We start from the raw sequence: 13,645 nt of genomic DNA, 5'->3' as shown, positions 1-13,645 counted from the left end.
AACATAATAAAAAGTAAATCATTTCTTTATCTCTAACAAAATGAAATTTTACATTTATACTCTCCAGCTCTGTACTTTTATACTTTTAAAATCTGTATGTAAGTAGAATATAATTTAATACCAAATCAATCACATATTGAGATATCTTATACCTAAATGTAGACTATATTAAAAATTTGATTTTTTGTAAATTATATACTTTCAAACAGTTTTAACATATGTTAACACTCTATAGTGTATTTCCTCTTGTTATGTAATTGTGTATTTATGAAAAAATGGTGTTATTATTTTTTTCAAAATTATTTGTTATAAATTATTCGTTATAATATCTTATTATAAAACCAATTTAAAAACATTACCACATTGATTTCTGGGAGAATGTCCAAGATGAGTTTTTCAACTGGGATTCCAACATATGTTTCAAAAATTTAAATTATTATTTATTTCCTTCATGGTACAAAGTAGGAAGTCCAAACAAAAAGTAATGTACATTTTTTTTTAGTTTTGCAGGTCTTTGTGAAAAGAAATCCGTAGTTTCAGGAGAACGTGACTTCAAATTTTTCGAATCCACAAAAAAATAAATGCTTTTTTAAAAATTATATTTAGAGGTTCCGCAAACCTCACGAAGTTTAAAACGTATTTCCCAGAAGAAAAAGAGATGTTTTTGTATATTTTATTTATAATCATAATTTTTTGAACTATTTATTTTTATTTTTAATAATATTCTGTTTAAATAATGGAAGAAAGTTTCTGTTTTTGATGAAATATTCAACTTTTTATCAACTTTTTATTTAGAGTAATATAAAACTAAATCAAATGTATTTAGATTAAAAAAAAATGCTAGATAATGATAAGATAAACACATGCAAAATATTAAATGAATGATTAATTATTAATCATTAATATTAAATGCTAAATAATGATAACACTAGCTATAGATAATACTAGATAGTTGCGCCTTTTTGGGAATTCTACACTTTTTGTCAGCTTTTCACTTAGTAAGGTAATAATAAATTCAAATTAATAAATATAATTGCTTAAACAATTGTTGTGCGCTTTTTTCTGAAATTACTTAACCTTTTTTTTGGCTTTTTAGTTCTCACCAAATAAAAAACCAACAATAAAAATAATATTTTTATAAACAATCTTTCTTTTTGTGAATATATTTTTCTGAAATTAAACAGATATTTGAGATATTCTTCAACTTTTCTAAAAGTGGACAAATAGTTGAAAATTTCAGAAAAAAAATATAACCGTCTAATATTATTCAAATAAAATATTAGTAAAAATAAGAGTAAATTATTTAAACGATTATCTTTGTTTACCTTAATTGATATGTGCCTCGCTCTAACTGAAAAGTTGAAATTCATTTCAAATTTGTGCAAAAGACGGTATTTAGGAAGAAGAAGAAAAAAGGAATGGTGAAGCCGTGGTGGGATAGAGAATGTAAAATGATGAAGAGAAAGGTGAAAAAGAAGTACAGGAAGTGGTAGGAAGGAACCGCGAAAAGGGAGGAGTACATAGAAATGAGGAAGGAGTTTACGGTGATGTGTAAGAAGGAAGAGCAGGAAAAGGAAAAATAGCTGGAAGAGGAGTTGAGAAGTGTTAAGGCAGAAGGGGACGTGTGGAAGATAATTAATAGGTTTAGGAAACGTAGGGTGGGGATAAGTGAGAAGATAGGGAGCGACGAATAAAGGAAATTTTTTAAGGATTAATTTCAGAAGTCAGATACACGGTAGAGAGATAAGGGAATTAAAAGAACGAGGGAGGTAGATGGAGAGGAGCTGAATGATGAGGAGATAGAGAGGCAGATAAGCAAGTTGAAAAAATCAAAGGCAGCAGGGCTGCACGGGGTACAGAACGAAGCGTGGCTGTTTGGCACACAAGAGGTAAGGCAGAAGCTGAAGGGGGTAGTGAACAAAGTATTGCGGGGGGAGGGATTCGCAAGAGGGTGGAGGGAGGGGTTGATCGTACCATTGTATGAGAAAGGGGATAGGGAGAGGCAGGAAAATTACAGTTGAATTACGCTGATGAATACTGCGCACAAAATATACGCGATGGTATTGGCAGATAGGCTGCGCAAAGATGTTAAGGGAAAGGAATATTTCCAGTGATGCAGGCGGGATTGAGTGAGGGAAGGAGTAATATTGACAATATTTACGTCTCGGAGCACGTGGTGGATAGAGAACTAACCAAAGACGGTGCCAAAGTGTATGCGTTTTTTGTAGATTTAAAGGGCGTGTTCCCTTCGATGGATAGGGGGAGCTTGCGGGAAGCAATAAAAGAGAGGGGAGTGAAGAGGGGCCTGATCGAGAGGAGGATGAGAGGAGTGGAGGGAATCTCTGAGGGATTTTGGATGGATAGGGCGTTGAGGCAAGGGTGTCCGCTTAACACAACGCTATTTGTAATTTTGATCTCGGATATGGAAATTAAGCTAGCGGCCGAAGTGGTAGGAGGAGTTAGGGTAGGAGTAGTCAGGATATGGTTACTCGCATATGCAGATGACATAGTGATGCCAGCAAAGAGCGAAGATGCTTTAAGGGGGATGATAAAAAGGTTGAGAAGATACTTGGTCAAGAATAGGTTAGAGTTAAATGCAGAAAAGTCTAAGGTTATGGTGTTCAGTAAAGGAGGTAAGAGAGATGAGGGGAGTGGAAGTGGAAGGGAAAAGCGGTACAGGAGGTGAAAGTGTTTGTGTACCTGGGCTTCCTGTTTCGAAGGAATGGGGGAGTGGAAAGTCATATAAAAGAGAGGATGAGAAGAACAAATGTAGTGATGAGGCAGATGAGGGTGCTGAAAAAGAGGTAGTTCGCAGATGATTTTGTAAGGAGAATGAAATTGTTTGATTCGCTGGTGATGAGTGTCTTATTTTACGAGTGGGGTTGTGGGGATGGAAAGTAAGTGAGGAGCTAAATAGGATACGGGAGAGGTATGTAAAGTGGACACTGGGGTTGGCAAGGAATACGCCGAACTATATTTTCAGGAGGGAGACAGGAAGAACGAGTTTAGGGATTATAACAGGGAGTCGAGCGTGTGAATGTGAGGAGAAATTCTTGGAAGAGGGGGGAAGTAAGCTGGTTAGGGAGTGTTGGGGGGAGATGGATAACAGACGTAAGGGTGCACGAGGAAGGAAGGTATATGAGTTAGTTCAAAAGAATGACATGGAGAAAAAGAAGGCTGAAAGAGAGGAGAGAATAAGAGAGTCAAGATTTAACGGAAACTATGTGTGGATTAGACCAAGGGAGAGAGCGCAATATTTGTGTGAGAAAGGCGAGCAAGGAAGTCAGGAACTTATAGCGAGAATGAGACGAGGTTGCTTGAAGAATTTTAATAGGTTCTGGCTTTTTAGAGAGAAGAGAATATGTGAATTGTGCGGGAAGGGGGATGCAATAGTTGAGCACTGGTTGGAGGAATGTGAAGAGGTGGAAAGGAGTGCGATAAGCATGGAGATATTGTTGCATAAAAGGGGGAATAAAAGGGCAATAGCATGGGTTAAGGGGCTGTTTGGTAAGATGGAGAAGAAAAGAAGGAAGAAGGAAGAGGAATGGAGAAGGAAAGATTTGTAAATAGGAGAGGAAGTAGGTGTAAGAAAACGGTAAATATTGCAAATAGTAGTTAAGTATTAGGTGTTAGGCGCGGAGGCAGAGACTGGCAATGCGTGGCATAGCGAGAAAAGAGTGACATGCTTGCGAGACGAGGTGAGGCGCAGCGAGGAAGGCTAGGTTATAGAAGCGAGCGGATTAGTTATAAGGGGTGGATAAATGTTAATTTTTAAAAGGTAGCTGTAAATAATTCTATGAAAAAATGAAAGTGTATGCCAGTACATTTTTTAAGGCCAGTTGGCCGAAAAATAAACGTTTATCTATTTATTATAAAAGAAAATGGTTATAAATAATGATAAATTGTTTAAAAATTTTATTTAAACATCTAGTTATCAGTATAAATAAATATTTGATGTATTAGCAGCAATGTTTACCAAAAGAAATCTCCAAAAAATAACAGTACTAAAAACTCACAAAATTTAAAAAGTAATTTCTTATTCGTATTTTGCAGCTAATTATGAAAAGAGATTTTGGGGATCAACTCGATACACATAATATCTAATATTGACGGTTCTAAATAAAATTGGTAAAAACGTATTTTTTTATTTTGTAAAATTTGTCCTAAACTCTATAAGTAAGGTGAGGAAGGGATTTACAATTTTTTAGATTGATTCAGAATTCTCGTGTTATTTATTTAAATAACACGTTCGTTCCGCAACACTGCTACGAGCCAGGTTGCTGATCAATCTCTCTAGCAATCACCCCAAGTGAAGATCCTCACAAAGTCGTTATGTAAGGTTCCCCGCTTAGGTCCATTATTGTCCCAGGTCTTCTGTTTCAGGCTGTTTTGTTGTTTGTTTCAGGCCATGCTTTTTTCATACAGGCTCTCGTGTTTCGGTGGCTTCTTATGTCTCTTCTAGCTAGGGTTTCATTCACATATTCTAACCATTCTTTCCAAGGTCTGCTTCTGGGCACGCTGCTATATCTCATGTCAATTGCATTAATTTTACTCTTATCTTTTTCTTGATAGGCCCACGTCTCGCTACCGTATAGTACAGTCGGTACAAATATAGAATTATTGCAGAATCGCTAAATATAATTTTTTTTTAAATCATTTATTATTTTGTGAATTTGAATAAATTTTAAGGCGAAATGCATGAAAATAAAAGTAATAAAAAAATTTAGTCCACCCTTTTTTACGTGGAATTTTGCCATACCCCCCTTACAAAACTGTCTGAAACTTTTGTGTATTGGGCCCAAAGGTTTTTGGGAAATTTATTAAATTATGAGAATTACGCCATGTTCAATTTTATCATCGAATAAAAAAAATTTTTTAGTTAGAATATACAAATCATTTATAATTTTACCTTTAATTTTATAAAAAATTTGATGGTGACTCTTCTGGACCACAAGATACCATAATTTTAGTGTTGTCGTGCACCGCCATGTCACCGTGCTACTCTCCCAGTATCGCACTAGGGCGGTACAAAATCTGTACAAATTCGACCCCCCTCCATTCATTCGTTTTCTGGAAAAAGATATTCCTTATTTCTTTCAAATCGGTCAGTATCAACCCGTGCCCCCAGGCTTTTGAAATTAATATGGGCTTATAAGTGGGAATCAAACGACCACTTTAGGATCCTGATATTTCTGACGTACCCATACATGTCCTCATATATTACCAATCTAGAAGACTGAAGCTGATTCGAACACACGGTGAGCCAAAGATTTATCTAAAATATGCATTATATAAATTGTGCATAAATATGCCATTTAAATAATTTAGGACTGCAAAAGCCTAGTTAAATCAACCAAGGTCCTCAACTAAAACTTGCAGCAATTCGAGACGTTTTAGCCCAAATTTAGCTGTCTAAACAAATTACCCTGATGATCCAGATCTCAGAAATAAATCTTCCTCAAAGAATTTTGATTCCTGTCTGAAATTTATAACTACTCGAGGTTTCCTCCAAGATTCAGACAGCCTAACTAATAATCCTGCGGGTTCAGATGTTTAAAAGAAATTTTCCTCAAACAAGTTGGGTTCCAAACTGAAATCAGCAAGCCCCTGGGGCTTGTCGAAGTCTTGAATATCCTAAAAAATAACCCTAGTAGTTCAAATGCCAAAAACACATCTTCTACCAACGATATCATTTCTGTCTATGAAACATCACTCACGAAACTTCTACTCACAAACACACTACCGCTAGCTGCAAAAATCAATGTTATTAACAGACCAGCTACAAAGACGGAGATAAAGGGAAGATTGAAAAGTGGATTATTTATTTAATTCAATTCATGTAAATATAAAGCTGAAACTCTAAAAGTTTGAAGGAATGTATTATTATTAAATTGTCAGGCAACGGATTTAATATTATCATATGCTCGGTATAAAAATATGAAACCAAAATCTAATATTGATAGTTTTTAAGCTGAATTGGATGAGATAGTAGATGCTATCACATCAAAATTTCCTAATCTTGCTATGTACATAGGTTAGGTTTTGAATCGAAGAGTGTTAGATTTGATCCAACTCTCTTAAAAAATGATCCCTTATAAAGTAAATATTTTTAGCAAAAGCAACAACTTAGACTAAATCTTAAATAAGCGAATGGCGAAACTAGTGAATTGCATGGAAGGTAACAATTTCATTTTTTAAAAGGAAGAACAAATAGAGACCATTTAACTCAATTCACTTATAATAGCAATAAATTAGCAAACAATCCACCATTTACTCGGTTTGGACTAATTGAAGTGATATTTTCACAGCATCGGATCACCTTCCGATCGCATTTACATTAAAGAGCACAATCGTTGATGTTAAAATTGATTAAAGCTTAAAATAAAAGCAAAATTTAATTGTTAATTATACATTATGCTAAGAAAAGCCTCCTAAAACAGCCTTCCAGGCAAGGTATTCATTAATAAAGTAGCTTATAATTTAACTAAAACCATCACCGAACATTCTATAAAAAGAATATAAATGATGTGCCTCCCTAAAAAAAGAACGGGTCTGGAAAAGCTTTGTTTTGATTTGGATGGGATTGTGTAAAATTTTAAAAATCTCTGAAAGATCTTCTCAAAAAAATGTAAAGCCCAGAAGTTTGAGCCCCTTTTAGTAATTCTATATAACAAACAGATAGTGCAATATGAACATATCCAGAGAACAAACGAGGAAACTGTTGGAATTGCAACGATTCTATACGGAGAGTAGTTTGGTAGAGCCGCTAACTTCATACTTACATTTGTTGGGCCAATCACACTGTCAACAGCGCCACTTCTGTTTTGTAGAACGACCCCACTGATTAGGGAGGACCATTACCCTCAACAAGTCGAACCGTTTGATCAACAGTATAGTCGAGCCATTCTGCACACGTGGCGCTTGCGGCACAGTTCCGCGCTCGTGCATCTAAGGAAAATATGGCATCCACATTTCAAAACGGCTGATCTGCGTAAGTTCGGGGTAACCAGTGCCCGGATCTGGAGCGGACGCTACACCTAACAGAAGTGCAGCAAATCTCTCAGAGCAAGCGCGATGGTTTTACCTAAATTCTCTCCGTCTAGCGATATTCAAAAGTGCTAAAAGCGAGTGAACAAAAGAGAGGCTTGTGCCCCCTCTTCTCTGGCCTATAAGCGAAGGGCCTGAGGGCTGTTTTAGAATCAGTTCTATCGTGACAAGCCATCGGGTAACACGCAGAGGTAAAGAATCTTAAGAATTTATACAGTAATGTTAAAGTTTTCATTTCCATTCTAAAGTGTAAAATATTTCATGACAGTTCTTTCGTATATCCAAATATACAGTTTATATATGTATTTTCACATAAAGTGTTTGTTTCTTTTGACCCTTTTATCAAACGTGGCTGCTATCTATCCAGTTTTAGATTCTCACATAACAATTCATGAAATTTTATCAAGCCTGAAAAAAATTCAAGCACTATAAAGCTTCAGATCTTGACGCAATTTCAAATGAATTTCTAAAAAGTTTCACTAGTAACTGGATTAAATATCTGAACGCTCTATTTAATAACGTTTTAAATAGGAACAGATACCACACTCATGGGCTCAAACATATGCCAAAATGTTACACAAAAAAAGACAAGCGTCTAACTATACGGGTATAAAATTCGAATTTTGTATCCAAATGTCAAAGTGGATTTTGAAAAAATCGAAACTTTTTAGATACTATTTTCTGTTTAAATGCCATGTTCCAATTCGTCTTTATCAAGGCAGAGGAAAGTTGTTTGTGCTTTTTGTAGATATTCGGAGTCATGAAAAAATCACGCAATGAGTGCAGGTAACAAGTCATTAATATATATTATTTAAGGATATGCATTCGAAAACTAATATTTCCAAAAGAGGAACCTAAAGCACATCCAAGTGTATAGAAGTGTTTTTGTGAAACTGGAATGTCAGGTATGTATAACCAGTTATCCGTGAGATAACTAACCCTTAACTCTGTCAGGTTCTTGAAGTGGGGTAGTGGAATCCTTTTATATGCGACATAATAAGCCCATGTGTCTTTGAAAAACTTGAAATTGAAGTAGGGGAAACCTTCTATCTGTAAGATGATGAATCTTCGTGTCTTTGAGAAACTGCAAAGTGAGGTAAGGAAAACCTTTTATCAGTGATATAATAAAATGTTGTATGTTTGTGAAGCTGGAAAGTGTGGTAGGGAAAACCTTTTATCTTTAAGATAATTAATATTTTTGTCTTTGAGAAGCTGGAAAATGAGGTAGGGGAAACCTTTATCTGTGTGATAAGAAATCTTTGTGTTTTTCAGAAATTAAAAAATGAGGTAGGGAAAAAGTTTGTTAGTGTGACAATAAACCCTTGTGTCTTTCAGAAACTAGAAAATTCGGTAGGGGAGATAATAAGCCCTTGTGTATTTAAAGAACTGGAAAGTAAAGTAGTGAAAACCTTTTATCTGTGAGATAATAAGCCCTTGTGTCTTTGAGGAACTGAAAAATGAGGTAAGGAAGACCTTTCATCAGGGAGATAATAAGACGTTCTTTCTTTCAGAAACTGGAAAGTGAAGTAGGGGAACTTTGTATCTTTGAGATAATAACTCTTTGTGTCTTTGAGAAACTGGAAATGAGGTAAAAAAGACCTTTTATTAGTGAGAGAATAAAACCTTGTGTCTTTGAGATGCTGGAAAGTGAGGTAGAAGAAACCCTTTAGCTATGAGATACTCGTAATAAACCCTGGTCTCCATGAGATACTGGTAAATGAGATAGGGTACGCCTTTTCTCTCTAAGAAAATAAACCTGTGTGTCTTTGAGAAACTAGAAAGTGAGGTAGGGGTAACCTTGCATTTGTGAGATAATAACTCTTTGTGTCTTTGAGAAACTGCAAAAAGAGGTAAGAAAGACTTTTGATCAGAGAGATAATAGAAGTTTGTGCCTATGTGATGCTTGCAAGTGAGGTAGGGGAAACTTTCTATTTGTAAGATAATGAATCTTTGTGTTTTTGAGAAACTGGAAAATGAGGAAAGAAAGACCTTTTATCAGTGAGATAATAAAATCTTGTGTCTTTGAGATGCTGGAAAGTGAGGTAACGAAAATCCTTTATCCGCGAGATAATAAACACTTGCGTCTTTGAGAAAATAGAAATTGAGGTAGAGGAAACCTTTTATCTGTGAGATAATAAACCCTGGTCTCCGTGAGATACTGCAAGATGAGGTAAGGTATTCCTTTTATCTGTGAGATAATAAACCTTTGTGTCTTTGTGAAACTGAAAAGTCACGTAAGGAAGACCTTTTATAGTTGAGATAATAAAGCCTTGTGACTTTGAGATTCAGGAAACTGAGATAGCGAAGAACCCTTTATTCGTGAGATAATAAACACATGTATCTTTGAGAAACTAGAAGATAAGGGGAAACCTTTTATCTGTGAGATTATAAACCCTGGTCCCCGTGAGATACTGGAAGATGAGGTAAAGTATGCCTTTTATCTATAAGATAATAAAAATTTGCGTCTTCGAGAGACTGGAAAGTGAAGTAGGGTAAACTTTTCATCTGTAAGATAATAAGCCGTTGTATCTCTAATACAATGGTATGCAAGGTACGAGGAACCTTAATCTGTGAGTTAATAAAGAAAGGAATCATAAGCGAAGGATTTTTTCATCTTTTACAAACTTATTAGCGTTAAAAAACGAAATCTGCCAGTTAAAAACAGAAGATAGTATCGATTAGTTTATAAAGTTTATTAGAAGAATTAACATTTTTGATCAAATTTTAAAGAAAGGTACATATTTTTATTGCGTCTAAATTTTAACTTGTTGAGAAAAATTTGTTTTGTCTCCACTATACGGTGTCTTCTTGTTTTCGCTTTGTTCAATGTTATAAAACATTTATCAGAAAAACAAAATAAAAAAAACGAGACGAAAAAGAAATTGAAAGTTTGTTTTAAATATTTGAAAACTTGTTTGGGCATTAGCCCAATTGATGTGGATGGAAAAAACATGATACAGAAGATAATCTGGAGATTTTTTGTAGAAATAGGGATTGCGGTAACTTCTTATTTGATGATGACCTTAGCGATTTAAATTCAGTTCTTATTGTAGCTAAATAGTCATGACTTGAGCTTGTGACATTATTGAAAAAGGGAATAAATTAAAAGAAAAAGAAATTTAATTCGTCGATTTTTCTCCCTTTTTTAAAACCTGAATGTGGCGTCAAATAATATTGTGTGAAAAAATGTCTAGTGAAGATCGCTCCTTATCAAATTTTTTTCCGAACCCTCTGAGACAAATTTTTAAGCAGAGCTTTTTATTGTTTTTGGCATTTCACAAAGGTTATAAGGTTCCTTGCAAACATATAACAGTGAAGTACTTATATATCGAAGTAATGTTTAGCAAAGTTTTAAAATTGTAAATGGAAATAGTTAATACAAATATATACTATGATAGAGAAAGTTTGAGGTGGGCCTACACACTCGCAGAGAGAACTCGTACGTGAGGCCGCGTGCATCGAATAAAATTTTTCTTTACAAATTATAATGCAGAACTTAAAACTGCCTAACGTTTACAGGCATCAAATACAACTTCACTGATCCAACATCATGTTAAGATAGTTATCATTTACGATTCTAGACATCACTAATAGGAAAAGTGGTGAGCAAAATATTTTGGTAAACATGGAAAAAATTTTGCTCACCGGTGAAAGCATTCAGCCAATTAATTATGAAAGTACTTTTATAGCCAGTTGTTATATTAAAATTATGATTCTCAGTGTGAGATATTGCAGAAAAAATGAAAAAGTTTACAAGTTTATCGATTTTAGTTTAGAGTTCATCGAAGTTTATCGATTCCAGGTGCAAAATTTGCTGCAACAAAAATTAACCTTGCCGGTTAAAGTCGTTAAGCTTCATAATAACTTGATTTTGATGATTATAAATCTTGTTTTTTTTGTGACGTAATGAACAGATTGTCAAGTTACAGGACTTTATAACCATTTTCAAGAAACATTTACGCAACGCTTTATTGATTCAATTCCATGACAATGCCTAAGCGTAGATAGTAATTTTTGTCAATAATAAGAAGAACGTTAATGATATACAGGGTGTTTCTTTTATCTTCAGACATCGAAATATCTCAAGAAATGCACATCCAACGAAAAAATGTCTTTAATACAAACTTTTTATTTTCGAGGCAGAGGGGAGATAACTTAAAAATTTCAAATGAGAACTTATATTTTGTATTACAGATTGTAATTCTCCATAAAAAATAAATAGGTTTTATGTGCATTTTTTTCTATTCACGCCAGGTGGCGCTAGATTGTCGAAAAATGACATTATGAACTATTTAAGGAATCCGCTTCCAAATAAAAAATAAATAAGATGTGTGGATTGTTTCCAGGAGAGCTACTAATTGTAATTAATTTAATTGATAACACCCCTTCCATCCACCTGGAAGGGGGTTAAAGGGGAGTAGAAAAATTAGAAATCTCAATTTTATTTTTAAAACGCAAGCTTCTCATTTTGACTTACAGTATGTAAGCAGTCCATGACCCGAGTACAGATAATTCGTCTTCGCTAAGTCTTCATCCAAGACATTGCAAAGATACAGTTAAGACGTTTTCGTAAGTCTCGCCCCTGGCCGCGAGCGAGGCTTTATTTTTGGTCTTAATTTGAAATTTTTCGTCTTCTAGCCGAATTCAAGGACACCGTCAACAAAAGGTTCTCAAGACATCCGAGGGTTATAATTAAACCACTATTAAATTTGATTAAATGTTTATATTATTTATTTCCATGGTATTTATTTTTTACACATTAAAAACTTTGTTTTACTGCAATAATTACATATGTTCTTTGGATGGCAAATCTAAAAATGTTATCCATTTTTTCCTATTGCCAACAGTTCACTATATACTTGTGGAACATCACAGTTTTAATCTTTTTGCGGAAAATTTTATATGTTGGTAGTTCTTGAGACTAATAGGTTCCAAATTTTGAATGAGCAAATCATGTATTGCAAAATTACAAGTTCTATTGGTCGTAAAATTGTAATCCTTAGCAGATGTCAACTATTTGGCCTCAGTATAGCTACCTGATTCCTGGAAATCGCAGGCCCTGTCGGTGGGGTCCATAGTTTGTAGAGGTTGGAGTATAATGGAAAAAAAATGTCTTCAAAACCTGTCGTAAACTTTAGTCATAAACTCAAAACTTACGTTTTCGACTACTAAGTCTGGCCTGAGGCAGCAGCGAGACATAGTCGTTTTGGAGATAAGCTCAAGACGAGCCAAGTCGAACTCAAGGCGAAATATTTTTAATCGATGGATTAACCCTTTTTTAGCATCGCCCAGGTACAACGGCGTGTACGTAATAGTTGTCTGTTCCCTTTGGGGTGCTTTTTTCGGTAAATCTACTCAGCTCTTATAATCAATAATTTTTTTCGTTAGATGCGTACTTCTTAAGATATTTCGATGTCTCAAGATAAAAGAAACACCCTGTATGCATATATATGAAAGTGAAACATATTGTTCATCTTACATCAGTCACAGTTTGAAAAGTTCTTTAAACAGAATTTTGTCGTGTAGCAAAATGAAGAGTTTTGTTTGTACTCTACTGTTCTTTACTTTTATGATATTTGCTAATTATGCTCGTAAGTAAAATATAATATTATATTAAATCAATCATATATTAAAAAATATTTTACATCCAGATATCGACTAGATTGAAAAATTGCTTTTTGTGCACATTTGAAGAATATGCTGTCATTGTATACGTGTTCTTCATCTTGTTGCGTAATTATATATTTACCGAAAAAAATGTTTTGAAAATTGTTATAAAATCAATTTTATACATTATTTATTATCATATTTGGTTATAAAACCAATTTAAATGTGTTTCCACTTGGATTTGCACGTGATGGTCCACGTTGACTTTTTCACCTGGAATGCCAACATTTGTTACAAAAAATTCACTCTGCATTGATTTTCTTTTATATATGCCTAAATCAAACACTTTTTTTGAATATACTTCGTGTTCAAGAAACCTGGTAGGATATTTTCCTATGGCGATTTTAAGACCAATAGAAAATGATATTTAACAAAGTACTGCGTCAATGGGATCGTATTAATATGATAATATTAATTTACTTTGGGGTTAAATGTAGGACAACTTTATTTCGGACCAAAAACTGTAGAATTGTTTCAAAACTTCATTATTAAAATCCGTTTATTTGTTATTATTAAATCAACAGGACCACAAGAAAGCTGGAAAACAGGCTTGGGATTAAAGCATTTACCGCCAAAGGAAGATGGTTACGTGTACTTTAACGGACATCATCTACGGGTACCCCCTGGTGGAAACATTTATCGAATGCAAAATAGAGCTTATATTCCTGACGGTAATTAGAAAACAAAAATACCACGTCATAGTATATTATATACAGTAGACTCTCACAAAGCGCCTTTACTCGTCGAGAACCTTTCCCTTCCATTAATTCTGCATTCGTTAAGCGCGTGCGCGACAAAATAAATTATACGTTCAATTTCTTAATTATTAGTAGACTCACACTTTAGTATAATTTAGTAGTTCTTAGCTAATAGATTTTGCAATCTTTAAAATGATTAGAAAATATGTTTTTCTTACAGTGGCATTTCCAGA

At 34.3% G+C, this 13,645-nt stretch overlaps 1 protein-coding gene across 1 annotated transcript in view; it reads left to right on the top strand.

Annotated features, from left to right (window-relative positions):
• The window catches only part of LOC117178526 (ADAM 17-like protease), a 15,357-nt gene extending 1,964 nt beyond the window's left edge, over window positions 1-13,393 (top strand). Inside the window, exon 4 of the mRNA XM_033369954.1 lies at window positions 13,239-13,393. Within this exon, the coding sequence (XP_033225845.1) occupies window positions 13,239-13,393 (155 nt within the window). The remainder of the gene's footprint in view (window positions 1-13,238) is intronic.
• Window positions 13,394-13,645: the final 252 nt, after the last annotated feature.

The sequence above is a fragment of the Belonocnema kinseyi genome, chromosome 8 (assembly GCF_010883055.1).
Source record: "Belonocnema kinseyi isolate 2016_QV_RU_SX_M_011 chromosome 8, B_treatae_v1, whole genome shotgun sequence".
In the NCBI taxonomy this organism is placed as follows: Eukaryota; Metazoa; Arthropoda; class Insecta; order Hymenoptera; family Cynipidae; genus Belonocnema; species Belonocnema kinseyi.
Note: the sequence above shows the minus strand (reverse complement) of the source record. Positions and strands in the feature narration are given on the sequence as shown.